The sequence below is a fragment of the Mycetomoellerius zeteki genome, unplaced genomic scaffold (genome assembly GCF_001594055.1).
Source record: "Mycetomoellerius zeteki isolate Tzet28-1 unplaced genomic scaffold, Tzet1.0 scaffold31, whole genome shotgun sequence".
NCBI classification, from domain to species: Eukaryota; Metazoa; Arthropoda; class Insecta; order Hymenoptera; family Formicidae; genus Mycetomoellerius; species Mycetomoellerius zeteki.
Genome location: NW_017257294.1, coordinates 236,454 through 250,486, shown reverse-complemented (window position 1 = coordinate 250,486; position 14,033 = coordinate 236,454). Strand labels below are relative to the sequence as shown.

At 37.4% G+C, this 14,033-nt stretch overlaps 1 protein-coding gene across 1 annotated transcript in view; it reads right to left on the bottom strand.

Moving 5' to 3' along the window:
- LOC108724652 (agrin-like) overlaps positions 1-14,033 on the bottom strand; it is a 45,280-nt gene that overhangs the window by 6,036 nt on the left and 25,211 nt on the right. The window contains 9 exon segments of the mRNA XM_018451110.1: positions 398-571; positions 1,231-1,425; positions 8,218-8,454; positions 8,791-8,937; positions 9,389-9,649; positions 10,301-10,450; positions 10,885-11,181; positions 12,005-12,244; positions 12,753-12,882. Of these exon segments, the coding sequence (XP_018306612.1) occupies positions 398-571; positions 1,231-1,425; positions 8,218-8,454; positions 8,791-8,937; positions 9,389-9,649; positions 10,301-10,450; positions 10,885-11,181; positions 12,005-12,244; positions 12,753-12,882 (1,831 nt within the window).

Sequence of the window (14,033 nt, the reverse complement as noted above, 5' to 3'; positions counted from 1 at the left end):
GCTTGTAAGCGATTGAATATCAAAAAAGCTGGACGAATGAAGAATCAGGACTGTGTGAAATTTTTTAATTAAATCTCAATTTTAACCATGTCCATTATTAGTAATTAATATTTATCTGAATAATCTTCAACGAACGCGTTAATAAATAATACAAAATCACTAATACGAGATTTAATTAGTGCAGTGTTTTACGTGAAAAATTTAAAAATCATGAAAAGTAATGATTAAATCTAAATGATTAATCGAGACTTTCTGTAGGTCCATTTTTACCAAAATGTAGATTAACTTTAATTATGGTTAAATTTACTTTTTCTAGTTTTAAAAATTAAAAAAAGGACAAAAAACAAATTAAAGAAAAATTAAAGTTAATCCATTCTTTTATAGAAATAGACATTACCGAAGCACTCTTGCCGATCGCTAGTTTCCGCGTAGCCCTCGGAACAGATACAGCCGCCCTTTGAGCATTCGCTGTTCGGTATAGTGCAATCCTTGTCGTCGTTGCAGAGATCACCCAATAGAGCGGTGACTACTCGAATCGTTGCTGGTGTCGGTCGATACACTGCGGCCACTCCTGTAAAAGTAAAATTTTTCATCACTCCCTTCACTGAAATACTGAAAAAATTAACAATAATTCAAGTTTTTATTACGAAAAAACAAATTTTTTAATCATCCAGGACTTTTGCGAATTAATTCCGAAGACTATCTGGGAAAGATAAACAACTTTGATAATTTTATCTTTCGACAAACTTTATATCAGTCTATTGAATTAATACTAGTTCATTGAACCAATTCATCGAACTCTGCGATTAAATGCGCAATGAATTTTGAATTATTTAATATAGTTGTAGAATTAAATATATTTTTGCATTAAATAAATTTTTGCATTGTCAAGTATTATCAAACGTGCCACGTTTCAAACATTGCAAGCAATTTTCAAGCATTAACGTTTTAATCGTGTTAATCCACAATTAACGATAAATTAATATGGTTAATAAAGTAGTACATTACATTATTTTATCTAGTCAATTTCAATACAATGATTTAGTAATCGGTTTTATATTTTAAAATGTTTTAAAATTTTCGATAAGAATTATAGGCTCAGGAAATCAACAACGTTTTCTTGAAGACAAATTAAAATTTTTTTGCTTATTTCATTTTTTCTGGAAAAAAAATACATGATTAAAAGTCTCATGAAGAGTTTTGAAAAGGGGACGTTTCTTTTCTTTTTACCATGTTTTAAATTATCTCTGTCGATGGTGATGGTTTCTTGATGAGCTCGATGGGTGTAATAATATCGTGGGTCCGGCTCTGGTACCAAAAGATGCCGCGTGGATTTGGACAATGGAGAAATGGCGGCCGCTGGTTGAGTGTACTGTACAGCTGTGTATCTCTTAACGGGGAAGTCCGTATTAACCATAGTATCGTCTGAAAATGTTCGTGAATTCTCATTTTCTCATCATTTTCCCTTTTCATATTTTTCATCAAAAGGTTTTATTTATCTCAAGGCTTATAACCAAAAATACTTATTACAAGGTTCTTTTTTAATCAAATACGATTTTTTACAATAACGATTAATGAGAATTAATAAAAAAAAAAATTATTATTAGACATATTTAGATGTACATTATTATAATATTTTATTTGTCATCTATATGTACTATCGCTTGAAGAGAAAAAATAAATTTTTAAAAATTTGAAGAGATTATATAAAAGATATAAATAATTCGATAAAAGAACATATCAGTAAAAAAAAAACGGATTATAATTATATCTAATCAGTTATGTGTTTGTAAAAATTGATTTCGATCAGCAAAATATATGGCATATCATTTACCAAATAAAGTTCGCGTTTTGTCGCTGCAAACTGTGTGTGCGTGTGCGTGTATGTGTGTGTGGGTGAATGAAATTCTATTACGTAAATAGGAAAGAAATATTTAATTTTCCTCATTAAAAGTTATAACGATGGCGACGTCTGTGAATATATATGATTGTAAAATTGTAATAGAGAGAAAATTTTTACCACTGCTTGGATATCTGTTAATTAATTTCGAAACAAAACTCCAGTCTTTTTTTGAAAGAGAGAAATTTGCAAAAATAATCATTTCTTCATTTTGCTTCTGTTGATAAAACATACAGTACAGCATTAAAGCATACATATTTTATTTGATATAAAAAAGATTATATAAAAAAATATAAACCAGAAGAGGGTAAAAAATGAACGAAATTTCAGTTCATATTAATTTTTGCTCGAGCTCGAATAATACTCATAGACCAATCTAAGTTTATGTTCGTGCTTACGAAAAATCTCAATGGAAGGAAACGTTGTGGGAGGCACCCGTTGAGTTTTCCATAATGATTTAAGTTGCGATTCTGAAAGCTATATCCGAAAGTTTTGAGAGAGACTTGAGAACCGTTTCAGGAGCTGCTTCCTAATCTCGCTACTCATAGTGCTCCGTATCTCTACGTCTCTTTCTTTTCCTCTTTCATTTCCATAAAATGATTTGTTTTAAAAATACCATTCTTTATACCGAGATGAGTACGAATAAATGCAGTCCCTTATTTTTTAGCTTTAATCTGGCATATTTTCGCTTATCTTTTAGGAAATAGAAATAACGTTACACAAAATTTTATGGAAATCGAGTTCGATGAAGAATTGATAAAGGGGTATTCTATTTCAGTTAACCTTAAGGTATTATAGTATAGGATATCATTTACATCTTTATAATCAAGTGCCCTGTTTTGATTCTGTGTTTTCAATTAACTTTATCTTTAAATTAGATTCTAACGCTTCAGATTGAAATCAAGTTATATAACCGCGATAGCTTCATAGCAACGTCAATCTCCACAGGGTATTTATAGAAATCCACAGTGAGTTTCTATAAAATTATCTCATTTCGTTTCTATTATTATATCTATTTACGTGAAAAGGATTTACGTCACTCCAACACCCGGACGCCCAAAGATGAGCGCGACGATGGCGGCGAGATGGCGGCGTTCCTCTAAATAATGAAAATCGAAAAGCTAATTCTATCGGCGTGGCGTAACGCGAAATTGTTAACAGGAGTCGCAACGGCCTTAATGGGGTTTTAATTACTTTCCAATTGCCACGTTGTTTCCTGTTATTGTTCGTCGAGGACTTCCGCTATTTTTTTCTCAACAATTGCCCGCCAATCCACCCTTCTCTCTCTTTCTCTCTCCTTTTGGACTCTGAACTCTCCTCTTTCCGAATCCGCTCTCCCGCGCATCCAACAATCCGTTTATTTGTCTCCGTATAATCGATTCGTTTATTTACTTCCGTTGTGACAACGAGCTTTTCTCGTTCTCGAGCGCTGTCACTGCTGCAAACATTCCCGTCTCTTTCTCTTCTTCCGGAGCGGCTTCGGTCCATTTAAGAGACGAGGATTCCGACCGGCAACGAGAGGGGTGAGAAATATGATTTATGACGTGGAAATTTGATATGACGTTTTACGATTGGCGAATCTCTTTCTGCTTCGATGGATATTTTTTAAATGTAAACGCCTAATGAAACGTTGCTTTAGCAAAGCTATACACGCTGCCAGTTGAGAACGTAAAGGAATCGATTGATTATTACTAAAAAATTTAATTGGATTTTCCGTTTTTTTCTTTAATAGAACGTGTAACAGTGAATTAATATTTTCTAACAATTCGCAACCTTTTTGTAAATCTAAATTTTTTTTCGCGAAACGAATGTTATATTTTAATTTTCTCATCAATTGAAACGGAACTTTTAATATTAAAAGATACGTTTAATATTACAAAAGCTGGATTATGCAATTTATTGAACATGGAAACTCAAGATTTCACGATACAATAGATTATACTAACCCCTATATCGTATTGATTTATTACTTTTTTTTCTGTAGCAATTTATTTCAGGATGTTCCTTTGACGATGTACGAACATTTTCACATGAAAAAGTAAACGTCGGTCGCATCCGTGATCTACCCATTTTCCTTTCAGTTATCCCGGTACGCGACCTCGATATCCTCGCTTTTCGATAGTAACGCGATCATCGTAACTCGCGCTTGCATCAAGCGTATCGTATACTTGCAGGATATCTGGCAACTACGTCATCCGCCGCCGGTCTACAGAATTCTCCGGAGGGATAGGCTACAGTATGGTTCTTCCTTTCCACAGAAAGCCGAAAGAACCAGCCGTCACAAGAAATTACGGCATGCATTATTTACCAGGATCCAAAGTGCCGGCGTCCACATCATCCTGTCGTCCAATTCCCCTCCCCCCTTCCCTCTTGCTGTCGCCAACTTCGATCCTGTGCATTGACGAGGACGAAGCGGACAAGAAGGGTACGTTGAACGGTAAGGAGAACCCCGTGACCACCCAGTGAAGTCAACGTACACTCGATGAAACTGCTAGAGCGAAGTCGAGGGGAAGATAGTGAAGAATCAGTGGGGAGAGAAGAAGGAAAACAGAGAGTTGGAGTGAAAGAGAGGAAGGAATCCGCGAAGACGGCGTAATCTGATTTATGTTTGACTCCGGAGGACGAGCCCCGAAGAAGAACTTTTTAAGAGATTGACTTTCAGCGAGAGAACCCAGACCGGCTGAAAGTGAGGGAGATTGGGAGTAGAGGCGATGGGGGTGGGAGGATGGGAGGGAGGCTGAGCAATCGAAAATAAGGAGTCGGGATTCGCGGGGCGAGCCAGAGACTTTAATAGATTCCAACGTTTCGCTCCGCGAACTTCGTCAGGGGCTCGGAATATATCTTGAGAAGTGCGAGGAAAAAGGAAAGAAGGGGCGGAAGTGGTGGAAGTGCGATGGCGGTAGGAAGATCTCTCTTTCTTCCGTACTTTTTGCATGGTTTATCGTGGCGTGGGTTAGATTCACCAGTCCTGATTGAGTCCGGACTCCGAATTTAATGCCGGAATAATCAACGGTCCGCAAAATTAGATCGCGATCGCGGCGGTCTCCTTTCCAGGCTTGTTTGTAATTAGTTGAGGAACTCTCTCGCTAATGATGCGTACGCTCGTTACATCTATTGCCGGATCCGCGGGAAGAGATCGATTATGTGAGCACCAGAGTAATCACGCGGGAAAACTTCGAGTTTTTGGACAACATAATTCTGTAGTTCGAAAACAAAGAGAGGTTCAAATAAATAGTAAAAAGTCTCTCCGCTGTAAATTACATTTCGCATTTTTCCTTCGAGACATAGGCTATTATTTGCTACACGGAAAGTTTTTTGCTGAAATATTTAAAAACTTAACCAAAAATTTAATTAAATTTAACTAAAAGCTTTTGCTGAAGTATCTAAAACTTTAATTATAAATTTTTTAAATTAAATTTAACTAAAAATTTGTTAGACCTAAAATTTAATTCAAGAAAGTCAACTGGATATAGATTTGAAAATAATTTTGTTTAGATGTCAAAATAATTATGAAGGATGTTCAAACTGATTGCTAGAATGTTAAAACTTTTGCAGCATTGTCATCAACGGACATTCCTTAAGCGTTCTAGATAATTATTTTGATGATCCAAGAAAAATCAGATCTGTATTTAGCTAAATTTTTAGATACTTTAGCAAAAACCTTCTTTCCATAAATCTTACTAATCAACGACGGATATTCAATCACCTTCCGTCGTTTTTCTTTAATAATTATAAAAAATTTTCTCTAAGACGATATCTTTCACTGAAACTTTCTGATTTTTTTCAACGAAGAAAACAATGCCGACGGAGAAAACTCTCACGACTGACAATTTCGGATAAAACTTTGTTGGCCGTATCTCTTTGTGCGAGGAGGGAGAGAGAGGAGTAAGAGAGTTATGCGAGTCACGCGGGTTTAATGCTCGCGGCTGGACCGCCGGACTGCCGCTAGTTACCGTTCTGGATGTCGGTTCTTCTCTTCTGGAGACACGTCCCACGGGCGCCACTTAAGACGAGATCACGCTGGAAGTCCGCGGTGATTTAGTTAAAACCACCTTCGGCGCTCGCTCAGTTTCGCGAGTTAACGTTCGCCAACTTTCTTTATGTGCGAACGCGGTGGTCGGTACACCTCCGGGGATGCTTTAACACGACTCCGTCCGAGTGAACCTAGTTGCACACCTACATTCTCGTTACGCCTCCGTATCGCTTCCAAGTAATCGCAATGAATCACCGAGCGATTTAGAAATTATAGTGATAAACCTTGGAAAACGCAGGCCAAATATATGTAGAGATATAAATATTCAAACGTATGTGTGATTTAAAACAAACTAATTGAGACAATAATTAGAAATTAAATAAAATAATTAAATTTTGTATATTTTTCAAACAAACAAATAAAATGGACTTTAGAAAACAAATAAAACAACAAAAAAGGAACAAAACATGGGTTAACAAGAGTCACACCTGGAGATTAGTGTACGTCGTGTAAAGTATATTCAAAAGTATTATACATAAGTTAGTGTACATGGAAAGTTTTGCTATAATATTAAAAATTTATTTAAATTCGGATCTTTAAATAATTCTGTTGGATCATCAAAATAAATATACAGGATATTCAAGTTTATTGCTAGAGTGTCAAAAGTTTTTGCAGCATTGTTTATCATGCTTGAGATTTCTACGTAATTAATGATCTAACAAAATTATTTGCAGATCTGTATCTAGCTAAATTTTAGATGTTTCAGTAAAATCTGTAAAATCATTCTATCCGTGTACGTTTCATATTTTATCTTTAGCATATAATTTAGTTGAAAATACACGCGATATGTTATAAGAATTATAGTCAGATGTTAGACTGAGATTTCTTATACTATATCACGGTATTTTTATCTTTATTATTTTATGCTAAAAATCGTTCAAGTAGGTATTCAAACAAGTCAAAATGTATTATATATTCTGCGTCTTATTAACTTATGTTAATAAATGCATTTGAATATACTTGTGCATTAACATCCGTATGACTCTTAGCCCACTTTTGTTCTTTTTTTATTGTTTTATTCGTATATCATCTCTTTCATTAATTTCATTATTTGTCATTCTTATACCTTCTTGCGGATTTTTATTTAAAAATATTAGTGCTGGCGAGTCGAGTGGCGATCGCAGTAATTATGTGATCGCTTCGATTATGATACTTTCGTCAAGTAAATTATCTTGCGAGTTTGTATCAACTTGAACGCAAGTCCATTTGCTTACTTTGCTTCCTTTCTCGAGCTACTTTCAATCTGACTATTATATTCGTCGCGATTCGTATTAATCACAAATGTTATTCACGAAAACGAGAATGTGTTGATTAAGAAAGCAAGCAAAGTAACTGCGGTGATTCCGGGTGCGGTTGCGGGTGCGGGGGTTACAAACATATATATACATGTTAGTAGAAACTTGATGAGTTTATTATAACGTTTAGATATACAAAGTGGACTACTAGTTAGTTCTTCTAGGGTAAGCTGGGCATTTCTTTAATCAGACTTCTCCGTGAAGAGAGAATCTCCTAACGCCGCCGTCTCGTCTTTGCCTTGCCCTCGATCTCTCTTGCAATTAACAACGTCCTCTATTTGAACAATCTAAATTGTCATAAGCCGATGTCACAGAGTTGTGCGCGGCCGTCCGACTGCTTTATTAGGCTACGGTTCTATCAGGTCGTCCTCGAAGGATCTCTGTTCTTGACGGTAACAATTATTTCCATGTATACTTAAATTCTTCCCTATTGTACAAATTTCCTAATAACTCCTGAGCGATGATTGCATCTGTTGGTCCTAGCTACGCGGTTATCTAAATTCTCCTGATTAATTTACAGAATGAGTCACCGAATCACAGATTAATTCAGATTGTTGGAGCAACTCAACTTACAACAATATGCCGCAGTTTCGTATGTTCGGAGACTAGTTTTACGTTCAACAGGCTATTCGTATCTTCTTGTACGTTCATCGGATCGTTTCAAAAGTTCTGGAATATCCTGTTACCGACGCGTTTTTCTCTGTTAACATCGCTACACAATTAGGCATACTCTTCTCGACTACGAGTTACGAGCATCGGTTTCATCTATCTAACTACGAGCTGACTGGCAACAGCATTATTTGTAGTTTTCTTTCTAAGGGGTATACGATTTTGTTAGAAGCTGCCCGTGATTCTCATAATTTTCGGACGTATTTGTTCGGGCTGTGTGTGTGTGTGTGTGTGTGTGTGTGTGTGTGTGTGTGTGTTTTTCTCTCAGTAGCGCAGGATGAAAAGCGACCTGTTGGGCGGAGTACGTTCAGTGAACCCACCTCTGCAATGGCCAAAGGCCTGCGTGACCACGTCGGCCTGGTGGCCGCACGCGTAGAGCCGCAGCTCGCACTCGTTGTCGTAGGTCTGCCCGTCACTACCGCATACCGGCACGGACGGTACATCCGCCGGGCAGGCAGACGGACATACGCAATGTACGCCGCCGATCTCCGTGCAGTGGCCGCCCGAATAGCACTCCAGCTCGTTGCAGCTCGTTGGTACGGGCGGTATCATGTCCGCTGCGGAGTAAAGCGGATTATAGCGCGGCGTTAATAAAATTATGCCGTTGCGAGACCGCGTTGACCCCGGGATACCGTCAGGTCTACCTCACAGATCTTAGAACGTTATCTTAGCGTTGAGTGGTCGAGGAATAAATAGAGTTTGACACGAGACCAGTTAGGGGACTCGAGTTTAAAATTACGTTTTTGAGTTTAAATGTCAGAACAAGTTAGAAGAATAAATATTCTTCTGACTTTATATTTTTATTTTATAAAGGGTATTGAAGGTTATTAAATCTTAGTTATACTAACCGGCGCTTTTAGAAAAATTGAAACGATTATTATTAGGTGTGATACCTGAGTAACAGCCGGTAGTCGTGAGTATCTTGTTGTGATCGTTGCAGATTGTGCATTTTTGTCCCTGGATGTCAGGCTTACAAACGCAACGTCCTGTCATCTGTTCGCAGTCCTCTCTTACGGAACCGAATAGCGAGCAGCCGCATGCTATGTTTAAAAAGAAAAAGTTTACTTGCATGAATTTTTCACAGACACGTAATGATTCCGCAATGCGTACAAGGAATAAATGTATCAGAGTCGACTAATTACACATATCCTTAATTACAAATTAAAAATTAAAAATATGGCGTGTTAACTTCGTGAATCTAGCATGACACTTCCCCTCTAAAGTACAAAAAAAAGTATTTTTCATTTTTGACTACAGTTTTAATTACACTCTGATGATGGAAAAAAAAGAATTATAATCTGGAATTATAGTACAGTCTGGAAAGTTTTTCATGCTTTGTTAAATGCGAGAAGAATATATTCCAGCGAACATATTTTACGCAAATGCTTGTGATGACACATTCTCTGTGTATCTGTATCATATCATGTATGCCTGCATCAAATGATTATGGCGAATGGAGAATCGTGGAGTATATACTGATTCCAATCTTACGTATGCATCCTTGATAACCCTCGCTTATCTTCGGCAGTCCCCAGTAACCCGGCATACATCTATCGCACTTGAGACCACCCACACCAGGCTTACACTCGCATTGACCGGTTTCTGGGTTGCAGGTGTCGGACACGCTGCCGAGTCGGTTGCAACCACATAAACTCGGGCAACCCGCACCGTCCGGGCCGAGTGCGGCGGTTTTCCCGTCCGGACAACAGCCGTGCCATGAGTCCGCGCATTTTACCATCTGGATACCGTGAACTAGAAAAACACGCAACTGTGAGCGTCGCGGAAACTTATAGGACATGTTGATCCTGCAGCGTGACTTGTTTGCGGTTGAGGAAATCATATTTCGTGAAGAACGCTTTTGTGATATTCTCGGAGATATTAAACTGTATATATTAAAGATAATTTTTATAAACGATAATATTATATATTCAGATGTATGTATATATAAAATGGATATTTATCTAGACGAAGGTTTTTCAATTGGTATTAATTGATCGCGAAGAATCTTCAAATGTGGCGTAAAATTTTGGAAAAGATAAAAAGAGCGAAAAATTTAGAATTAAATAAGAAAGTGAGTAAAGCATGAAATAAAAAAATAGTTTACTAAAAATTGTGAAAATTACTTAAATTATATCGTGTTTACTTTCATTTTAACAAAAATGACATTACCATTACAATAAATTAAAAAAAAAAACTTTTAAAATACTAAAACTTTAGAACTTTACTGTTTATTTCTGAATATGTCATATTAGTGGTAAAAACTTATGCTGAGTGTATGCACTTAATGATACCTCGACAAATTTGGTTCGCTATTTAATATGCTGCAAATTAAAAGGTCGAAAAGCGCTGATTTAAATACATTAGACATTAGGCAGATATCGAATTGAAAATTTTCTCGCTAACCTTTCTTGCAACAACGAGCGAATCGCGTCGTTTGATGGCAATAGCTATTGCTAGGGCAGTCTTTGCGTTCTGGTCCACTACCACAGTCGTACTCTTTACCTTCGGAGTCCACTAACGGAGGATCGCCGTTGCAAGGTTTGACTTCCATGCCTGCGCGAACATCGTTATATGAGCAGAAAGATTTTTAGTATTGTTGTTCAATTAATTTACAAAGTTAAAGCGATTTCTATATTGATTAACCCTTCATCGGCCTTGTGGAATTTTGCACCTTTCTGAACTTAATACAAATTTTTATATTGTTCTGGATTGTATAAATATTTGAAAAATTATACTTGTGAAAGCTTTAACAACGAGTTTTTACTATCATAGAAGTATTTTATTTATTTTTTACAGATTTAAATTTATCTACAGAATCAAAATCTCGACTATGACTTCGAAGTCCAATTTGGCTGGCGGAGAGTTAATTCACGTTAAAATTCGTTAATATCATAAAAAGCGCAAGAAAAGCGTAGGGAGTTAATTGTTAAAATATAGCTTCGTCCGTCTGTTGTCTCAATTAACTGATCTTCTTGAGAGTTTCGAACCTTGGCAGAGATCGAGAGGTCGCAATCTGAGTTCCTGTTGCCTCTGGCAAGCCTCCATTTTCATGGCGCAGAGGGATGAGTAAATTCTGAGGTCGCTGCCGCAGACGGGCCGCATATTCTCCGGTGAAATGGAGGCGCAATCGAATCTGCAGCTACATCTGGGAAACTTGTCCGGGCCGAGCTCGCAAGTCGCCTCGAAGTCGCAGTGTATGTCCTTGCATGCCTCCCGTTCCTGCGTGCTAGTCACGTCGGCGATGGTGGTGACCACGCGAGTCACCGCGGGCGTCGACTTGGTCGCTGTTAGAAGCGGTTAGAAAGCGGCTGTTAGAGCGGTTTATCGTTAGAGCATTACGCAGGCAAATCGTTAATGACATGCGGTTATCCTGGATCAGCGTTAGAGGATCCTGGCGTTTTAAGCGTCTCACTGTTAAAGATCCTCTAGTAAGAGTCTGGACATGAGAAAGCCATTTTCGATTAATCCATCAGATTTTAATAATTTTTGAGAGAGAGAGAGAGAGAGAGAGAGAGAGAGAGAGAGAAGAAAAAGATAGTACATAATGATAAAGAGAAAAATATAGTAAATGTATATCTTTCTTTCTTGCAGATTTTTGTTAAAGCTACTACTTTGCATACAAAACTGCGACTCGTGTCCAGATTCTTATTGGAGGATCTCTACTCGAGCGAGTTTCCAGTCGCCTTATATAATGGAATAGCGACGTCTAAAGATTACAGAGGAGAAGCAAGAGATATCTAAATGTCTCCGAAACTTCATAAGCGTCTCACGCCTCGAGCGTTGTGTTCAAAGGGCTTGCGGATCGCGTTACGTTAGACGTCCAAACTCGTTGTCAAACCGCAATGGCTTTTCATTGCCTGAGAGACACAGCGAGTGAAGTATCTCTAAGTGTTAAACATAATATGTGCTTTCGGTTGATTTTAAAGTTAAAGTGTAAGTAAAATATACGCTTGATCGCGCAAGTTTTACGCGACTGTATTTTGGCTATTAAAATTTTACTCGGTGCGTTTCACTCCACGTTTGCGTTAATTATGAATTAACTGTGGAGGGATCTCTGCAAATGGATTTCGTGCGATATAAGAGGTAGATATAGTTTCGGTAACGTACTCAATGCTGCTGCGGCCAATCTCTCGGAACAGTCTCCATAAAATATGACGTGCAACGCCGACAACTTGGGGTCCCTGCCGCAGGCCGCCTGCTGCAGTTCGCACTCGGACCGGTAAGTTTTAAGGTCGCTACCGCAAACAAGCTCGCCGCTGCTTTCCGGACAGACCTTCGGACACACGCATACACCCGCCACACAATGCGCCCCGTGGTCGCATGTCACCCTGTCGCGATCGCACAATTCTGGAAAACATTCAGTTTTCTCTTTTAGTTAGTTCGTAAATACAGACGGATTATTACTACAGGTATAACAAATCCTAACTATCTAAAACAAGTAATTTAGTGGAATACTATAATTTTCAGAAAAGAATATATACACCTGCGTATTGTATGTATTACTTAGTGTAAAGTCTAGCTTTTAAGATGTTGAAAGAATCTGTTTGAAAATGTGTGAAGTATTATAAAACATACTTCAATAAATTAGAAGTGTGTTTTACTCTTGTAAAAAATTTTGATTAAAATTAATGTAATATATATTTATACAATGTAATATAATATTTTGTAAATACTTATTTTTATTTATAGTATTTATTATATTATATTTATAATATTATACATAGTACTTTTGTGTAAATCTCAACTGCAGTGGGGAAAAAGAAGGATAGAAAGAAAATCGTTTTACTTGGTCGCAGTTTCTAGACTTATCGCATTAGCTCTCATTTGCAAGATATATACAATATATGCTGCTTACCGCAAGCACCCACGTAGCTAATGTTGACGAGGACTTGGTTCATGCATGACGCCCTTTTCAATGAGCATTCGTTATCGTACGTTACATCATCAGAGCCGCAAACTTTTGCCGCCTCCGGTGGGTCCTTCACCTGTATATAATTACAAATTTGAGTTTAATTTTAATACTGAATTGGATTTATAGCAATATATTATATAAGATTAAGAGCTTTGATACAAAATTTGATCTTGAAATAAAATCTTTGTCTTAACATCTATTATAAAACGCGACGCTCTAAAGAAGAATATGTACGTATACAATTTTGTAATAGGAACGTGCTATTTACTTTATGTCTTGCATTTCTACCCTTGCTTTCATATGGGACGTGGATTTTTGCCCAAAAATGATAAAACAGAACCGTGTGCATGGCGAAGGAGCAGCAAAGGGTAATATGGAGAGTAAAATAAAAAAAAAAACAAAGAAAATTCAAAAGTAGAAGTTGAAAGAGGAAGCGAGAGTGCGTGTCTCACTTGTTGCGCGATACAGGAGTGCCGAGGGATGCAGAGGTGCGTTTGACGGACAGTAGGGTGAGGCTGGGAATAGGGCAGGAAATAGAGGAACAAGGGTCGAGCGGTGCAATAGCACAGGAAAGAGCGAAACTTAATTAGCTCTGCCGTCATATTCGCAGCTCCTCTTGTTTACTTATTACACGCGCGTTTCATGCACTTGCCACCCTTCGCTGCCACAGTTATATTGGTCAGTTGCGCATGTACAAGGTGTCCAAGTGAAAACCGCACAGTCAGTAATAATTTATTCCTTAACAAATTTCGGCTCGATTTCTTTTTCGCGAAAATGCAACGCATCATTTCAGTGCGTATTAACGCAATTAACATGCGCGTATAATCTATCTTAATTCTGATTATTTATAAAATACGAATGTAATTGCTAATTATTAAACTGATGATAAATAAATGAATGATAAATTTATATTTAATAATATTTAAAGCATAATTAATTGCGATGAATTGGCAGTAAATTATTGGACAGTGACTGTCACAGAAGTAATTGATAATTTATTTTAGTAATTTGCATCTTCCGTTCGCAATATTTAACGTAACATACATATAATTACGCAAATAAGCCTTTGTAAAGAGTATTCGTTTGATCTATTCAGAATTTCGAGAGAAAGGTATTCGCATGAATGGCTTTGGCCGTTTTGATGAGAAAGAAGATGGTTATTATTACGGCCGTTCAAAATGCAACCACATCCGGTATACGAGCTGCGGTGAAGTTTCCGCTACG